Genomic DNA, 17,224 nt, shown 5'->3' on the forward strand with positions numbered 1-17,224 from the left:
CCCACTAAGTAGAAAAAAACTAAGTCAAGTTGAATTTTTATTTGTGTGTTTCAAACATTTCATTCCCTCTAAAATGTAGTTATTTTCATCTTAAAGTAGACCTCTAAATCCTCTGCACAATAATGATTTCCTATTTAGGTACTGGGGATAAGGCTCATCAGTTAAGAGCATCAGCTGCTTTCTAGAGGATCAGGGTTCAATTCCCAGCACCCACATGACAGCTACACATATATTCATATATGCCTATGCATGTATATTTATTCATGTATATATGTGTAGACATATATTACGTGTACTTTTATACATACATGTATAAACATATATATGTATCATTTTAAAAAGCATTAAATTGCAACTTCTATTTATCCAGAAGTAAAACGTTATGCCCCATTTAAAAACCTAGAAAGGTAGAAAGGTTAAGAATGAGAGTTCATAGACCAATCAAAAACACTATATGGTCATCTACGTTAAATCTCTACATTAAGACTTAAAATATATTCTGTTTATTAATACATGATACATGTTAAAACTATATAAGTAAACTATAATAATACAATCTTAGATTGGACTTGTTAAACCATGGAGTTTTCTAAACTAAAACATCTCAGCCTATTCACTGGTACTCAAAATCATGTTAATAGGTTACATATTGTCACTATTTACCCTTTCTCTGTGGCTTCTTGAACTCATCTACAAGTGAAGAGTATGAGCAAAAAGGTAGTCTACAGGCATGGAAAGTTGGCCTGTTATTTAAGAGAACTGCGAGACTTTTTGCAGATGAACCAGGTTAAGTCCCTACATGAGTGGTTCATAGCTACCCGTAACTCAGTTTCACAGGATCAGACACCCTCGTGTGACTTCTGGTCACTAAAATTCTCTATTAGCTTTGCTTGAGTAAGTTGGCTCTTTGTCTTCATTTATGTGACTACTTCAACCTTTACAGGTTTGGGGTTTTTTGTTCTTATTGTTGATGTTGTTGTTTAGAGGCTAGAGAAATGGCTCAGTGGTTAAGAGCATCAACTTCTCTTCTAGATGACCCAAAGTTCAACTCCCAGCACCCACCTGGCAGCTCTCAATCCTCTGTTAACTCCAGTTCCAGGGGATCCGACACCCTCTTCTGGCCTCCACCGGCACCAGGCACACAAGTGGTACAGATTTACATGCAGGAAAAACACCCATACATGTAAAAAAAAAACTTTTTAAGCTACTTTATTGCCACCTAGCAAAAGTGGTGTTATTTTTATACCCCAAGCAAATGATGTTTTTAATGTGTTGTGTATACATATATATACAGTGTGCATGCAGTCTAGTTGATACTGGGTATCTTCCTTTATCAATTCTCATCTTTTGAGACTAGATTTCTCAGTGAATCTGTATGGAGCTCACAGACTAGAAATAGCTGGCAAACGAGCTAAAGAGATTCTCTGTTCCCATCCCCCAGGGCTTGCGATATACAAATTGATCACCAAGCCTGCTGTTTACATGGGTGCTGGTATAGCAACACTAGTAGGTCACTAAGTCCTCATCCTAGTCCTAGGAAGATAAGCTAAAGTATTTCTTTTTACAGTCCTTCATTTCACCTCAACTGACAAAAGTAAACTTTTAGCAGCTCAAAGGTTTGCCAGGCTACCAATGAATAGCTCCCTGCAGAGTTTTATCATTCCCTCTGAATGAGAAGCAGTCTTTTAAGAAGGAAAGCCATATTATCAAAAATTATTATCAAAAATAAAAATTCCTAAATTCCTGAATTCTCTTTAAAGAGATCTATTTTGTTTCAAGAAATATACTTTAAAGGTAAACCTACACATTCAATTTTACTCATTAGGACAGGACATAGATGCAAGCAATAGAGAACTCCAAAATGTACTTATTTTTCTCCTTGAGGTCTGTTTAAAAATGGTGGTGAGCATAGCAAATCTGAAAATCAGATTTTGAACCAGTCATGGCGCTCTTGAGAGGTGGAGTCAGGAGGATCAGGAATACATAGCAAGTTCAAGGTTATCCTTGGGCTACAAAAAATCCTTTTAGTAAATTCTCAACTTTACAGTATTTCAAAATTATTAGTTTAGGTATGCTACGATTAGGCCATGATACTAAAGACTGAAATACCTACAGTCTACCAACCACTTTCTAATTGGATATAAGGCCACCTCCATCCAAGAGAATATAGGTCCAATACTATAAACCTGATCAGCTTGTCTACGCCTGAGGAGGTCATAGGCAGACCCAAAGATTTTGGCCATCTACTTATGTTTTGCTATGTAGACATTTAATAAAACTGTCTTCTAAACATTTATGGGTTTCATTTTAAATTTTGTTTTGTTCTTTTTTTCTTTTGACTATGTTGAATACAGATATCCAAACAGGCAGAAGATGGTGCTGGATCCCCTGGAGTCAATTACTGGAGATTTGTGAGCAACCCCATGGGATACCAGAAAATAAACTGGGATCCTCCAAAAGAACGTATGTGTCCTTTATTGCTGAGCCATCTCTCCAGGCTCCTAAAAATGTATGTTTATACCCATAAACTAGTGCTGCTCTCATCCTTGGGCATACAAACACCTTTTTGTTTGTTTGTTTGGTTTGGTTTTCTGAGACAGGGTTTCTCTGTGTAACCCCGCTGTCCTGGAACTTACTCTGTAGACCAGGCTAGCCTCAAACTCAGAAACCCGGCTGCCTCTGCCTCCCAAGAGTTGGGATTAAAGGTGTGTGCCACCATGCCTGGCCACAAACACATCTTACATAGCAACGCAAGATGCTTAATGGAGATTTCCTAACTGGTCAAGCTGCTGAGAATAAGTGACTGTTGACTGCTTGGTTCTAAATGGTACATAGTATCCCCTCTCCAAGGCTTAGGGGAAGCAGTACAGAATTGGGAGAAGACCATCAAGAGTTGGAAACTGGGGGGAGTGTTATGAAGCATGGACTTCTGGAAATGGTATATCCTTTGCAATCACAGATATGGAAGAGCTGAGGTCTCATGTACAAGACTGTGCCATCAAGGATGATGGAGGACTCAGGAGGTCCCAACTCTTCCCTGAAGTGCATTTGAAAGTTACCAGCTATAGTGAAGAAGGATGTCATTTTCTTCAGTGGTATAAAATAAGCACTTATTTCTCCAGAAAACAGCCTCCTGCTCATGCTAGGTAAGAAGAAGGGAGTCAGTGAGAAAGAAGGGTATGAAGCAGGGAAAGGAAAGGGGGTGGGGGTTAACAATGGTTATATTTTATATATAGGTATTGTCAAATCTTAAAAAAAAAAAAAAAAAAAAAGACTGTAAAAATTCCAGATTTCAAAAATAAGATTAGAAGGATAGTGGTGTCTGCCTTTAGTCATAGCACTACAGAGGCAGAGACAGGAGAATCTCTGAGTTCCAGGGCAGCCAGAGCTATAGAGTATGACCTAGTATCCAAAACAAAAACAAAAACCTCACAAAACTAAAGGACTTCTAAGTCAAATATCCTGTTTTATCCTCTTTAAAATTTTTCAGAAGAAATCAACCTAAATATTTTAAATGTTTAGATTCCACAAAACAGATTAGCCAAATTTAACAAATATGATAGTGAGTCGTCCACAGAAAATGATACAACCAGGTCTGTGGAGGAAGAGGCAGAAAGATCTCTGGGAGTTTGAGGCTACCCGGCCTAAAACAAGGGCACGTAGGCCAGAGCAACATAGCAAAAAAGTAACATATTTAATTAAGTTTTAATTAACCCCGGAACTTAAACTTTTTTATAATCCTTAATGCAATTTCTCCAATGTACACACTCCTTTGCTTGCTCTCAAGTTAATAGCTTTTCTTTCTTTGATTACTGTTGTTGGTGCTGGGGTGTGTTGTTTACTTGTGTGTATTCCTATTGGGTTTCTCACCACACCAGGCTGGCCTCAATCATGACAATCCTCGTCTCAGTACAGAAATTCAGTTACCTTGCTCAATCTTTTTGAGTCACAGAATTAAAAGAAAATTAATGTTATATAAACCTAATTTTGAACATGTTTAAATGTTAAGAAATAAAAATTAGGTTCTCAAACATCTGGTTGTTTCTAAATCAAACATTCCCACTCACAAAAAATAAAAAATCTTTTATGTTCCTATCTAGAAATATATCTTCTGTGATTTTTTTTTTAATTGTACTATCTTTTTATTTTAAATATATGAGTGTTTGGCCCACATATTTGTACACCACATACATGCCTGGTACCTCCAGAAGAGGGCATCAAATTCCCAAAAACGGGTTACAGATGGTTTTGAATTGCCCTGTGGGTACTCAAGAGTTGAACCTGGGGCCTTGGGAAGAGCAGCCAATGTTTCTAATAGCTGTCCTATTTGTTTATTTACTTATATATTCAAAGTATAAGGGTGTTTTTGTTAATTTCTGATGAATGAAAAATGTGGTCCAGTGGGGGGCGGGGGAGGGGGAATCTTTGGAAGCCACATCATTTTTAATTCCTTTAAATTTACACAGAACTTCTCAAAGCCAGATGCATTAACTAGAAATTTTGTACCACCATCTTATAGATTCTGAATATTATCAAATATTTCTATGATATATACATAGGAAAATAAAAGGCACCCCAAAGAAAAAAAAACCACCAGATAAGACACATAAGAAAAACCTGACATTAAGCATGGGGGGGAAAAAAAAAACCAACTTACCAGTTTAACAGCCTCTTGTGCTGCTTCTTTTGTACAAAAAGTGACAAACGCATAACCTCTGTTGAGACCAGTGAGCGGATCCATCATTAAACGAAGATCCCATATAGGTCCAGCTTTCTCAAACAATGGAACAAGCTCATCCTCAAACAGATCTCTGGGGATCTTCCCCACAAATATCTGGAAAATAAATATGAATTCACAATCATGAAGAATTCTTTGGGAAACTAAATAGCTGTATTTTTTTTTAATACAAATGGTACAAGTTTAAGTTTTTTTACCTCAGTGCCAACAGAAGGCTGCTGACCTGAATAAACGGAATCTGGAGGTGGTCCTCCATACTTCCTCTGACCTGTAGTCACATCAAGTGTGTAGCCTGTTCTTTCCAAAAGTGCCTTGAAAAGTTCAAAATGTTATTAATGCTTCATTCACAAAATACAATTATTTAAGTCAATCCCGTTCAAATATTTCTCATTATCTTAGCAATATTCCTCCATACAAATGTATAAGATCTGTTTTAGAATTCTCCCTTTTATGTATATCTATCATCAACATTTCAGATTCCTGTGAATATCAGTTTTTATTGGCCAGTTAATTACTGAGCAATAAAAATTAAAATCAATCCACCAGCAACCTGCAAGATGTATATCCACTCTGCTAAGAAAAATCTCATTAAAAGCAAGCATGGCTTTAATCCCAGTACTCAGGAGGCAGAGCCCAAGTGGATCTCTCAGAGTTTGAGACCCGCCTGGTCTACAGAGACAGAGTTCCAGTTCCAGAGTTACAGCCAGGACTACATTGAGAAAGAAATCCTATCTCGAGCCGGGCGTGGTGGCGCACGCCTTTAATCCCAGCACTCGGGAGGCAGAGGCAGGTGGATTTCTGAGTTCGAGGCCAGCCTGGTCTACAAAGTGAGCTCCAGGACAGCCAGAGCTATAAAGAGAAACCCTGTCTCAAAAACAAAAAAAAAAAAAAAAAAAAAGAAATCCTGTCTCAAAACAAAACACACACACCAACACACACACACACACACACACACACACACACACACACACGGGAAAAAAACAAAAAACACCTCATTAAAAATGCAACAATTTGATTACTACCCAACTCTGGATTTCTTATACCCCACCCCAAGATACACAATACCATTTATGGGCATTTTGTCACCTCCAAAGATACTGCTCCACTCCTTAAATCGTGTCTATAAACTTGGAGGCTATATAAAAAGCTTTTCTATTACTTTCTGTCAAAAGTGTTGTGTGTCACAAACAACATGCTTCATTCAGAAAAAAATAGCCACAATGATTTTGAAAAGTAGTTAGAAACTACAACCATAAGTCGGGCAGTGGTGGTGCACGCACGCCTTTAGTCCCAGCACTTGGGAGGCAGAGTTCGAGGCCAGCCTGGTCTACAGAGTGAGTTCCAGGACAGGCAGGGCTACACAGAAAAACCCTGTCTCAAAAAAACCAAAAAAAAAAGAAACTACAACCATATAAGTCTAGATTTATCTCCCTCAACTTGTTATTACATCATTACAGATAGATACAAGTGACAAAAAAAACATATGTAACCTGTCTTGCCATTTAAGCACAAAATACCCATTCTCTATAATCTATCACTATGAAAGTTCTCTAAGTAACAAAACTATTGTATTAGCTGACAAAGTAAAAAGACCATATCACAAAACTTATCAAAATGTTAAGAGATTGGAGACTGAGTCACCTCAATCCCCCAAAATGTAATCTGTTTTACTCAAAGTGAATTATATATAAAATTGTGGGAGGGACTACATATAGGGTGTTTGCTTAATGTAACTTATTCCCCCCCAAAAAAATGATTGATGCAAATGTATCAATTTAAAAGCTATTCATAAACTTTGAATCAAAGTTTCACAAAAAGCTGTATGATCTAAATAGCTTTTTCATTAGCACTCAAATTTTACTCCTTTAAGGTATAATAACACTATGAAGAGATGGAGAAATGGCTCAGTGGTTAAGAGCATTAAGGCCCAAAGTTCAAATCTTAGCACCAACTAACTCTTTTCAGAAATTCTTAATAAATTTTCCAATCACACTGACACAATGCAATAGAGATTATAAACCCCATTTTTATTGGAAAACTAAACTCAATTCATTCACAATCATGTGTAAAACTCATGATTTCTGTTAACAAGTATCTTCATATTCCAATCTTGTCCTCATGACCTAGGCTTTCTTTTCCAATACAGGTAAAATATCACACATTTATGCCCTTCTTAAGCAACTGGTTTTCTTAAACCATAGCCCTACCTCAAGAAGTGGTACCTTACTAAAGAATACCAACTAAAAACTAATATAAACCATATTCTTAACTTTACCTATCTCACCAAGAACACTACCTTAATTATGAGGCCATTTAATCTTCTCTGACCTTAAATCCAACCAACCTAAAACAAAAGATACTTTCACTCCAATTGTCTATGCTTTCCATAGATGGTTGTAGAAATAACCCAATAAAAGAAACAATTCTTAAATTCTAAATTCATTGGGACCCTAGCCACAAAAACAAAACAAAAAACCTCTTTAAATTTTTCTTACAATTTGGAATTGACATCACAGGTTGGATTTAGTGGCCAGACAAAAGTCAATGGCTTTGAAAAAAAACAAAAATAAAACTGGATATAGTACTTCCCAAAGTCTAATCATTACAAGACAAGAACCTTAGAAATATATACACCCCATGCCACACTTCAGGAATATTTAACAGTTAGTAAATAACTGAGACGGACTTAAAGCCACAGAAAGCTTTAGGGACATACCTTAATCTTTGCCTCATCTGGTCCTTTACTAGAGTCTGCTACTTTGGTCCCCTGTTTTTCTCTCTGCCTGTAAGTCTTCATGACTCCACATAAAAAGGCACTTTTGTTCTGTAAAGACATTTACCATTCATATTTAACATTAATTTTATGTCTAATAAACTTAAATTAACACATCAAAAATATTTTTTAATTCTTTCTACACTGACATGAAATTAACATTACCTGAACATGAGAGAGATCACTGTCTTTAAACTGTTGAAGCACTGCCAATGCGCCGTCTTCATTGAACTCTTTTAAAGCTTCGATAGCTCTTTCATCTAAATCACTATGTGCAACTAGCCCTGGAGAAGAAAAAATTTAGTGAGTTATCACCTTTTAAATTTTCTAAATTATTTCATCAGAGTCCTGTATTAGGCAATACAGGTACACATGACAAAGATTCTACCATCCTTGCCCTCCCCTTATCTATACAATGAAAAACATACTAAAGTCCTCTTAACCACACAGAAAGGAATCAACGTATTTTACATCCTGTTTTTGTGTCCAAGTAGTCCTGAACACTTCAATATTTCTACAGTAAATATACAGGCCTACAAATCCTAAAGTCAACCAACAAAACACCAAGCATAACAACTGAACCTCTCCTCAATGTCAAGAACCACTAGAAAAAGGAACCACCACACCAAGAAAGACAAGAACTAGCCTACAGTTACCAAGTTATTAAACAAGAATCCTGCTATAAAAATACCTCAAAAAGTCACATGGGCTCCTCTCAACATTTAGCAGCTGTTGCTACTATCATATACTATCCATCAGGCCAGACAGCCTTCCCCTAGGGAGGTCTATTCCCCCCTTTCATCCCTCCCTCTACACTTTAACCTCTAGCTCAAACCTAAATTAACCAACTATCAGAACAAGGCAAAGCTCCAGTTCCCATGTTTATTGGAAACCACAAAAAGTTGCTATTTTAGCTCAAAGCCAGAAATCCAATAGAAAAATTTCATAATGTTATTTTGCAAGTGTTAGTTCTTACCTGCAACGTAAATTTCATCTAGTTTTTCAGCAACTTTCTGTGGTAAACCAGCATCAAGCAATGTCTGAAAATTTTCTGAATGGATAACTGCTGAAGTAGTATCCATGGGCTCTTCAGTACCATTTCCATTAACATGTTCTGTAGCCATGTTTCCAGAGATCTGTTCAAACGCAATAAGCAAAATTAAACTAGGATCTTCAAACAGAATAGAGGACAATGACAGTCCCAATCTTTACTTTCTCTACCACTTAACTACAACCAGCCAGCCTGAACCTCCCTTGAAAGAAACCTTAAAGTCACTAGCGCCTGACAAGCCAGATTTTGGAGCTCGGGGTACAGAAGGACCGATTCACTAAATTCTTCCTGAGCACCACCCCTGACTTCACCTGCTAACACTGAGAAAATCCTTATTACAAATGAAGCCCAATCAGCACAGCGACCGGCCCAGCCTGCCACATGCAGCAGTTCCAAAACGGAGAATAAGGTGTGTGAAGCAAGCAACGCTGGGCTTGTCTCTCTCCAAGGTAAACCAGAAAGTGCGCTTTTCCCGCCTGCCGCTTATAGATCAGTAACAACAGCCAGCGAAGAACAAAGCGCTCACACAAGCCACCTTCCCACCACCCAATTCCTCCACCCTTCACCCCCACACCCCAAAGCCCGCCCCCGACTCCGCACCCGGAGCGGCAGCCTCGCCACTGCGGCCGCCAGGAACCCATTAGAAACACGTGCTCTGCGCCTTCAAATGTCCTACAACTTCCTTCAACGGAAACCCACCGAGTACCGGGCCAAGACGGTCATCACCGCCTCCCAACATCAACCCGCAGTCGCGGTGCGAGCCCCCTGAACCGTGCAGCCGCACCATCTCGCCCCTCAACACCGAGGCCGCCGCGGCACCAGGCCACGGGCTTTCCCCGCCCCCCAAGCGCTGCTGTCTCCGCCGTGACACATGGCTCTCCGCCCCGGGCGCTCCCGGGCGCCCGCGACCCCCAGCCTCCCGCACCCCTCGGTGCAGTGGCTGCGGCGCCGAGGCCGACAGCCCGCGCGGGGAGGGCGTTCCGCCGCCAAGCACACGCCCGCGGGAGCCGAGCACCGCCCAAGCCCGCCGGCCGGTCGCGGGACAGCACCCCGCGCCTCTCCGCCCACTCCCGCGCCGCCGGCCACGACAGCACCAAGTCCGCCGCCGCCGCTCGCGCTCCGCGCGGGCCACCGGGCTGCCGAGGCGCCTCCTCCCGGAGCGCCGCAGACAAAGCCCAGCCGCGGCAGCACATGGGGAGAGGAGGAAGTGGCGGCGCGGCCGCGGCCTACTCTCCGGCAGCCCCGGCCAACGTGCTCTTCTCTCCCCCTTGGAATCCATTTTCCAGAAAAGCCGGTTTCTCCCCGCGCCGCCCTCCCCCAAGCACCCTCCACAATGTCACGGAGCTCCCCTCCCGGACCCGGGGGCCCGCGGTCGTTACCTCCCCGCAGGGCTGGGGCCGAGGAATCCTGTCCGACCGGGTCGGCTGGCGGGGAACGCGTGCTCGCTGCTCCCTGTGTCCGGCGCGAGTGGAGCTGTTGTAAAATGGCGGCCGAAGCTCACGCCGCTGGCAGCAAACCCGATCCAGTTCCACTCGCCTCCGAGCGCGCTCCCGGTGCGCGCGCGCCCCCGCGTGACCCCCCTTCCCTCCCCTCCCTGGCGCGTCCGCTTCTCTCCCTCACTCCCTCAGCTCAGCCCCTGCCCTCCGACAGCTCCTCCTTCTCCCCTCGCCACCTCCGCCGGCCGCTAGCCGCCCTGTCCTCTCGGCCTTCGTCCTTCCTTCCCTGCACCTCCTCCCCCAGCTTCCCCACTCCCGTCCGCGGCCGCTCACACACGAGTGGCCGCCCTTCTTCCTCTCTGGCTCTCTCTGGCTTCACGCCCTCCCTCGCTAGCTCTCTCTCGGCCCCGTCCCCAGTCCCTGCCGAGTCGCTCTTTCTCTCTCCCGCGCTGACGTGACGACGCAGACGACGCCGCGGGACGCGCGCCCGCGGGCCCCGCCTCTCGCCCCGCCCCTAACTCCCGGTGGGGGGGGGAGAGACCCCGCCCTTCCGCCGCGGCGACAGCGAGGGGCCGAGTGAATGAGAGACCCGCCCTCTGTGCGGACACTCCCTCGCGCTCCGCGGGCGGGGCCGCCGGCTCGGCGTGTCCCACTCGTTCTTTGTCAGGAGACATGCATATCCCCACCCCGCCCTCCCCGCCCCCCACCGCCCCACCGCCGGCCTGGGCTCCGAGGGTGCCCAACGCTGGCTGCCCGCTCTGCCGGGGCTGTCGCCGCCGCCGCCGCCCCGCGCCCTGGGCGCTGGAGAAGCTGCAGGCGCACGTGTCCCCCGGGGCGGGGCGAGGCGAGGCAGACAATGGGGCTGCGGGGGAGGGGAGCTGCACGGGGGATGGCGGAGCTCGGGGCCACCGGGTGGCGGGGCTGGAGTTCGGGAGTCACCCCGGGGAGTCCCGGCTTCCGCCGCTAGACAATGGGGCATCCCGCGGCCCGGCGCGCGCCGTCCTCCGCTTCCACGAATACCCTGGGCGGAGGGAGGGGCGCCGCGGGTTCGCGAGGAAATCCCAGTGCCTCCCGCTCGGGGATGACACGGAGGCCAGATTTGGAAGCTTAACCGACCCGGTGGTGGTGGATTGTGCAATATTCCGTTTCTGTCCCTGGCCTTTTAAGCGGTTAAGTGCTCCTCCTGGCACACTTTGAACAACTTGAAGCAGCACAAAGCTGCGTGATTAGGACTACTGTGAGGGAAATGTGTTTCTTTTCAAGCATCTTGGCAATTAAATGTTATGTGAAGTGACATTTCCTTTGTAACCATTTACTAGGGACAAGAAAGACAAGACAAAGGCGTTTGTATCTCAGGCGATATGGATACTAATTTTATCCAGAGCGACTGTAATGAAATATGGCATTATCCTCTTTGCAAAACAAAAAAAAAACAAAAAAACTACAATTAGAAAGCTACTTGTTCTTCCAAATGAGCTTTATGCTATGATAATAAGCCAGTAAGTAGTCCAAGGAAACTTGGATAAACACTCTTCAAAGTGCCTAGACACATAAAATGGAGCTTTTTTTCTGTTGACAGGTGGATCAAGTAGGAAATATTTCTGAAGTACTGTCTATCCAAAACCTGTTTAATAAGGCTCTGCCTATCCACCGCCTACATCCCATACTACCGAACATATCCTTGCTATGGTATTTGATTAATTCAGCGAGATATTATAGCTAGTACCACAAAAGTCTGGATAATGATAGCAATGAAAAACAACCAAAGTGGTAATAGAAAGACTGTAGGTTAAACAAGGTGGAGAAAGTTTGACACTTACAGTTCCTATTTAATGAGTCCTGAATAGAAGAGCTCTTTTAAAAACTGCCGCTCCCTAGGCAATGTCAAGAATTCTCGAATTGAAACCTCTCCTCTCCAACTCTGACCTAAATTCCTTTCATGTTTTAGACCTTTTTTTCCCCCTTGCATATTTTAAAAGATTTAATTATCTGTCTGTGTGTGTCAGCATGTGAGTATGAGCATGTGAGTGCAGGTGCCCACAGAGGCAATGGACCCCACTGGAGCTGGAGTTACACGCAGTTAAGAACCAAACTTGGGTCCTCTTACAAGAGCAGTAAGCCCCCTTAACTGCTGAGGCACTTCTCCAGCCCCCATACTTTTTTGGTTTTTTAAAGGATTTCTGATAACTCCTGTGTTTCAAAAGAACCTGAGCACCAGATCCTTTAATCTGTAATCCCAGCAGGAGGAAGAGGCTAAATAGCAAGTGTCAGGGCAGCATGCTATCTGAAAAACAAAACAGCAAACATGCACAGAATTAGTTACCATTGACAATCATCTATTAGCATGGACAATCATCCCTTAGCATCCAACAGCATTAGTTGTAAAGGAATCGTCTGGGACATCGTATTCTCCTGCTGACACATCCGCTAATCCAATCCTGTGGGTTATCTCCTCTCCCAGAGTTCCATATCTGCCTCGCCACTGTGCAAAGCCACCACCCTTTACCCTGTGCACTAAAAATAGACCCATCTGATTCATCCACTCTCGACGTTCTGATCCATTCAAGGCCAGCCTAAATCTGCATGTGTGTGGGTGTGTCTCCTGCCTCCCCCCACCTGTTACAGAAAATATCCTAAGAAACATTGGTAGTTCCGTGGATGATCCTGCTTGATCTCCAACATCTCCCCCCCCCACCCCTAAAAATAAAAAATAGACTTAGGAGAAACTCCTAGAGTGTCTGTATATGTCCTGTCCCTTACAGTCCCAAGGAGCTCGGCTGGCATAGGATGACCTTGACTTTCTCATATGTCTTCCTGCACCTCCCAAGTGTTGGGACTGGCTTTCTTTAGCTAGGCAAACACTCATTTGAGCTACATCCCAAGCCAGAGAGCTGAAATCTTTAAGCTCCCCTTTTTAGCTATTTAGCCAGCCACAGCTGTCTTTTCCTTAATTGTGGCATTTCTAAGGTAGTTCAAACTAAAGAACCTACTCAGAAGTGGTTGGTATCCTGGGCAGAACTTCATAAACATTCAGTCATGCCTCTACTAAACACTTTTCCCCTTCTTTTCTTCTTTAAACTATATTATTTTATTTATTTTATTTTTTAGGTAGAAGGGTGGAATCCATTATTTTTGTGCCCTGGCTGGCTGTATTCTCTACTAAACACCTTTCCCTCTTTTCTTTTTTAAAATTTTAAACTCCTTTTTTCTTTTCTTTCTTTCTTTCTTTTTTTTTTTTTTTTTTTAGAAGGAAGGGTGGAATCCGTTAATTTCCCAGAATGGTCTCAAACTGGTAGGTTCAAGCTATACCCCTGTGAATCCTCCCAAGTAGCAGGGACTACAAGCAAATGCCACCACACCCAGCTCACTTGACACCTTTTAAAAACAAACTCCTAGTGTAACTATGCTCCTGGCACTCCGGTTCTAGACCTGATACTAATATAGGGAAATCCCAATAAAATAAAACCTGAACTGGGACAGGCAGTGGTGGTGCACACCTTTAATCCCAGCACTCGGGAGGCAGAGGCAGGCAGATTTCTGAGTTCTAGGACAGCCTGGTCTACAAAGTGAGTTCCAGGACAGCCAGGGCTATGTAGAAAAACCCTGTTCTAAAAACCAAAAAGAAATGAAAAAAAAAAAAAAAAAGAATTCAGAGTCTATATAACACGTTTCAGGTCAGGCAGGCCTACATAATGACACATTATATCAAAAAAAAAAAAAATCTGAGCAAATGATTTTTATCTGACTTTATTTTTATCTTGGGTTTTTTTTTTTTTTAATTGGGTTTGTTGTTTTTTTGAGACAGTTTCTCTGTGTCATCCTAGCTTGTTCTGGAACTTGCTGTGTAGACCAGGCTAGCCTCTAACTCAGAAATCTGCCTGCCTCTGCCTCCCGAGTGCTGAGATAAAGATGTGCACCACCACCTCCCAGTGGTTTTATGGGGTTTTAAAAAAATAAAAAAATATGAAAGTGCTGGTATAAGAGGTACCCAGTAAATATGGGTACTTGTTTCTGTATGTGAAGTCTCTTTATTATCTAATGCAGACTTCATGTTGCATTATGCCAAAGAATAATAGACTGACATCCCTAATATGCTATCCAATGAAACTGAAGACTTTCTCATCTTAGAACTACTTTTTTCTTGTTTAAAAATCATCATTGCCAGGAGGTGGACAACCAGAACAACAAACTTCAGAGAAACATTGTCTCAAAACACCAAAAAAAAAAAAAATTCATTATTATCATAGGGGGAATAGGGACACATAGCAAATCAGTATGAAGATTAGAAGACACTCTGTAGGGTCAGCTCCCTGCTTGCTTCGTTACCCGAGTTCCAGAGATCAAACTCAAGTTGCTAGGCTTTTATGGCAAGTATGTTTACCCACTGAGAAATTAAGATTTACTTATCTATTTTAGGTATGTGAATACTTATCACTCACTTCAGACACACCAGAACAGGGCATCAAATCCCATGACAGATGGTTGTGAGCCACCATGTGGTTGCTGGGAGCTAAGCTCAGGACCTCTGGGAGAGTAATCAATGTTCTTAACCACTGAGCCATCTCTCCAACCCTTAGTTTCTTTGTTTCTTTTCTTTCTTTCTTTTTTTCTTTAACCTTAAACTTTAAAAACATTCAAACTCTCCAGTTTCACATTATTTAACTATATACAAATGCCTTTTGTCACCTAAGGTCTTCTTCACTTGAATTTTAGCTTGTCTTTATTAAAAAATAGAGGCGGGGAGTCTACTTTCCCCATTATATGGACCCGTATTACCATAAAAAAATAACAGCGATAATCCTAGGTATGGCTGCACATCCCTGTAATCATGGCACTCTGAAGGTTGAGGCAAGAGGACCAGAATTTCAAAGTTGGGGTTGTTGAGATGGCTAATCCCCAGAACGCACGTGTGAAAAAAGAACATCAAGTCACTCAAATTATCCTCTAACTGCAACATATGCATCAATACACATACATCTACACGTATAAACATACCTACAAACACAGAAGAAAGAAAAGGAAAGAGAGAAAAAAAAAAGAGGGGGGAGGGAGGGAAGGAAGGAAGGTTGGTTGGTTGATTTAAGGACAAGGCTAGAGCCAGCAAGATGGTTTAGTTGGGAAAACACTTGTTTCATAGAGAGGGATGGATTAGTGAGTAAGAGCAGTTGCTGCTTTTCGAGAGGACCTCGGTTCAATTCCCAGCACTCATATGGCAGCCAACAACTGTCTGTAACTCCCTTTCCTGGCCTCCACAGGCACGGCAGTGGTGTACATGCAGGGAAGAAATTCATACACAATAAATAAATAAATAAATAAATAAATAAATAAATAAATAAATAATTTTTTTTTTTAAAGAAGCTGCCAATCTGAGTTGGTTAGGAGCACTTACTGCTCGTGCAGAAGAGACTACACAGCAGCTTACAACATCTAATTCCAAAAAATCCAATGCCCTCTTTGTCTTCTCTGGTCACCAGACACAAAAGTGGTACACATGCACTTTCACAGGCAAAACCATTCAAATCCATAAAAACAAACTAGTTTATAAAAATCAAACAAACAAACAAAAAAAACCCTGAGGGGCTAGAGAGATGTCTATGTCAGTGAACTGTATGTTAGGCAAGTAAGATGATCGAAGTTAACACCTCAGCACACATGAAAAACAATGAGAGGCACACTCCTATTATGTTAGCATGAGGGAGGCAGAGACTGAAGGGGCTCAGAGCTCATCCAGCCTAGCCTAATCAGGTCCTAGTGAGAAACCCTGCTTCAAAAACAAGGTGAGCAGTCCTGAAATTTGATACTAGGAGCTTACCTCTAACCTCTACAAACACAAACATATATGCACATATACACACCTGCTTGTGTACACACACACACACACACACACACACACACACGGAAAAACAAAGAATGATCTCTGATTTTGGATATCATTCACAGCATGTATGTAGTGAAATTATATTCACTGTCCCTGACAATTTTTTTCTTTTTTTTTTTTTTTGTTTTTTTTTGTTTTTTTGTTTTTTTTGTTTTTTTGTTTTTTTTTTGAGACAGGGTTTCTCTGTGTAGCCCTGGCTGTCCTGGAACTCACTTTGTAGACCAGGCTGTCCTAGAACTCAGAAATCCGCCTGCCTCTGCCTCCCGAGTGCTAGGATTAAAGGCGTGCACCACCACGCCCGGCAATTTTTTTTTCTTCTTTTTTTTAAGACAGGGTTTCTCTGTGTAGTTCTGGCTGTCCTGGAACCCACTCTATAGATCAGGCTGGCCTCGAAGTCAGAAATCTGCCTGCCTCTGCCTCTGCCTCCCAAGAGCTGGGACTAAAGGCGTGTGCCACCACTGCCCAGCTGACAATTTTTTAAAAATATTTATTTATTTATTTTATGGATATGAGTACATTGTAGCTGTACAGATGGTTGTGAGCCACCATGTGGTTGCTGGAATTTGAACTCAGGACCTCTGAGTCAGTCAGTGCTCTTAACCACTGAGCCATCTCTCCAGCTCCAACAATTTTTTTTTTTACAGAAGATTTCTCTATATATCCCTAGTTGGCCTGGAACTCACTAGGTAGGTCATGCTGGCCTTGATCTCATAGAGATCTACCTGCCTGTCTCCCAAGTGATGAGATTAAATGTATGCTTTACCATGTGCAGCTAATAATTTGATTTTAGTGTTTATAGATACTATATATATGAAATATAAGCAATATTCGTAGTGTAATATGAAACCACCAATTGTTGACTAACTGTGATGGTTTGAATATGCTTAGCCCAGGAAGTGGCACTGTTAGGAAATAAGACCTTAGCCGGGTGTAGTGGCACACGCCTTTAATCCCAGCACTTAGGAGGCAGAGGCAGGCAGGTTTCTGAGTTTGAGGCCAGACTGGTCTACAAAGTGAGTTCCAGGACAGCCAGGGCTACACAGAGAAACCCTGCCTTAGAAAACCAAAAAAAAAAAAAAAAAAAAAAAAAAAAGGCAGTATGGCCTTGTTGATGGAACTGTGTCACTGTGGGCATGGGCTTTAAGACCCTCATTCTAGCTGGGCATGGTGGTGCACGCCTTTAATTCCAGCACTCCAGAGGCAGAGGCAGGTGGATTTCTGAGTTTGAGGCCAGCCTGGTCTACAAAGTGAGTTCCAGGACAGCCAGGGCTATAAAGAGAAACTCTGTCTCGAAAACAAAACAAAACAAAACAAAAACACTCATTCTAGCTGCCTAGAAGCCAGTATT

At 42.7% G+C, this 17,224-nt stretch overlaps 1 protein-coding gene across 5 annotated transcripts in view; it reads right to left on the reverse strand.

The window, feature by feature from the left end:
- Window positions 1-10,461, reverse strand: part of Syncrip (synaptotagmin binding cytoplasmic RNA interacting protein) — a 34,496-nt gene extending 24,035 nt beyond the window's left edge. For 4 of the 5 annotated variants that reach the window (XM_085827831.1, XM_085827830.1, XM_085827829.1 and 1 more), the window contains exons 1-6: window positions 9,942-10,461; window positions 8,488-8,647; window positions 7,677-7,795; window positions 7,455-7,562; window positions 4,936-5,049; window positions 4,658-4,834 (exon numbers count right to left, since the gene is read on the reverse strand). In XM_085827831.1, coding sequence (XP_085683957.1) covers window positions 4,658-4,834; window positions 4,936-5,049; window positions 7,455-7,562; window positions 7,677-7,795; window positions 8,488-8,635 — 666 coding nt within the window. In that variant the 5' untranslated portion in view covers window positions 8,636-8,647; window positions 9,942-10,461. The remainder of the gene's footprint in view (window positions 1-4,657; window positions 4,835-4,935; window positions 5,050-7,454; window positions 7,563-7,676; window positions 7,796-8,487; window positions 8,648-9,941) is intronic. The other variant, XM_085827832.1, reaches the window with a different exon arrangement.
- Between the last annotated feature and the right edge of the window lie 6,763 nt (window positions 10,462-17,224).

Source organism: Mus caroli, unplaced genomic scaffold (genome assembly GCF_978045245.1).
Source record: "Mus caroli unplaced genomic scaffold, Mus_caroli_1 scaffold_11, whole genome shotgun sequence".
Taxonomy (NCBI): Eukaryota; Metazoa; Chordata; class Mammalia; order Rodentia; family Muridae; genus Mus; species Mus caroli.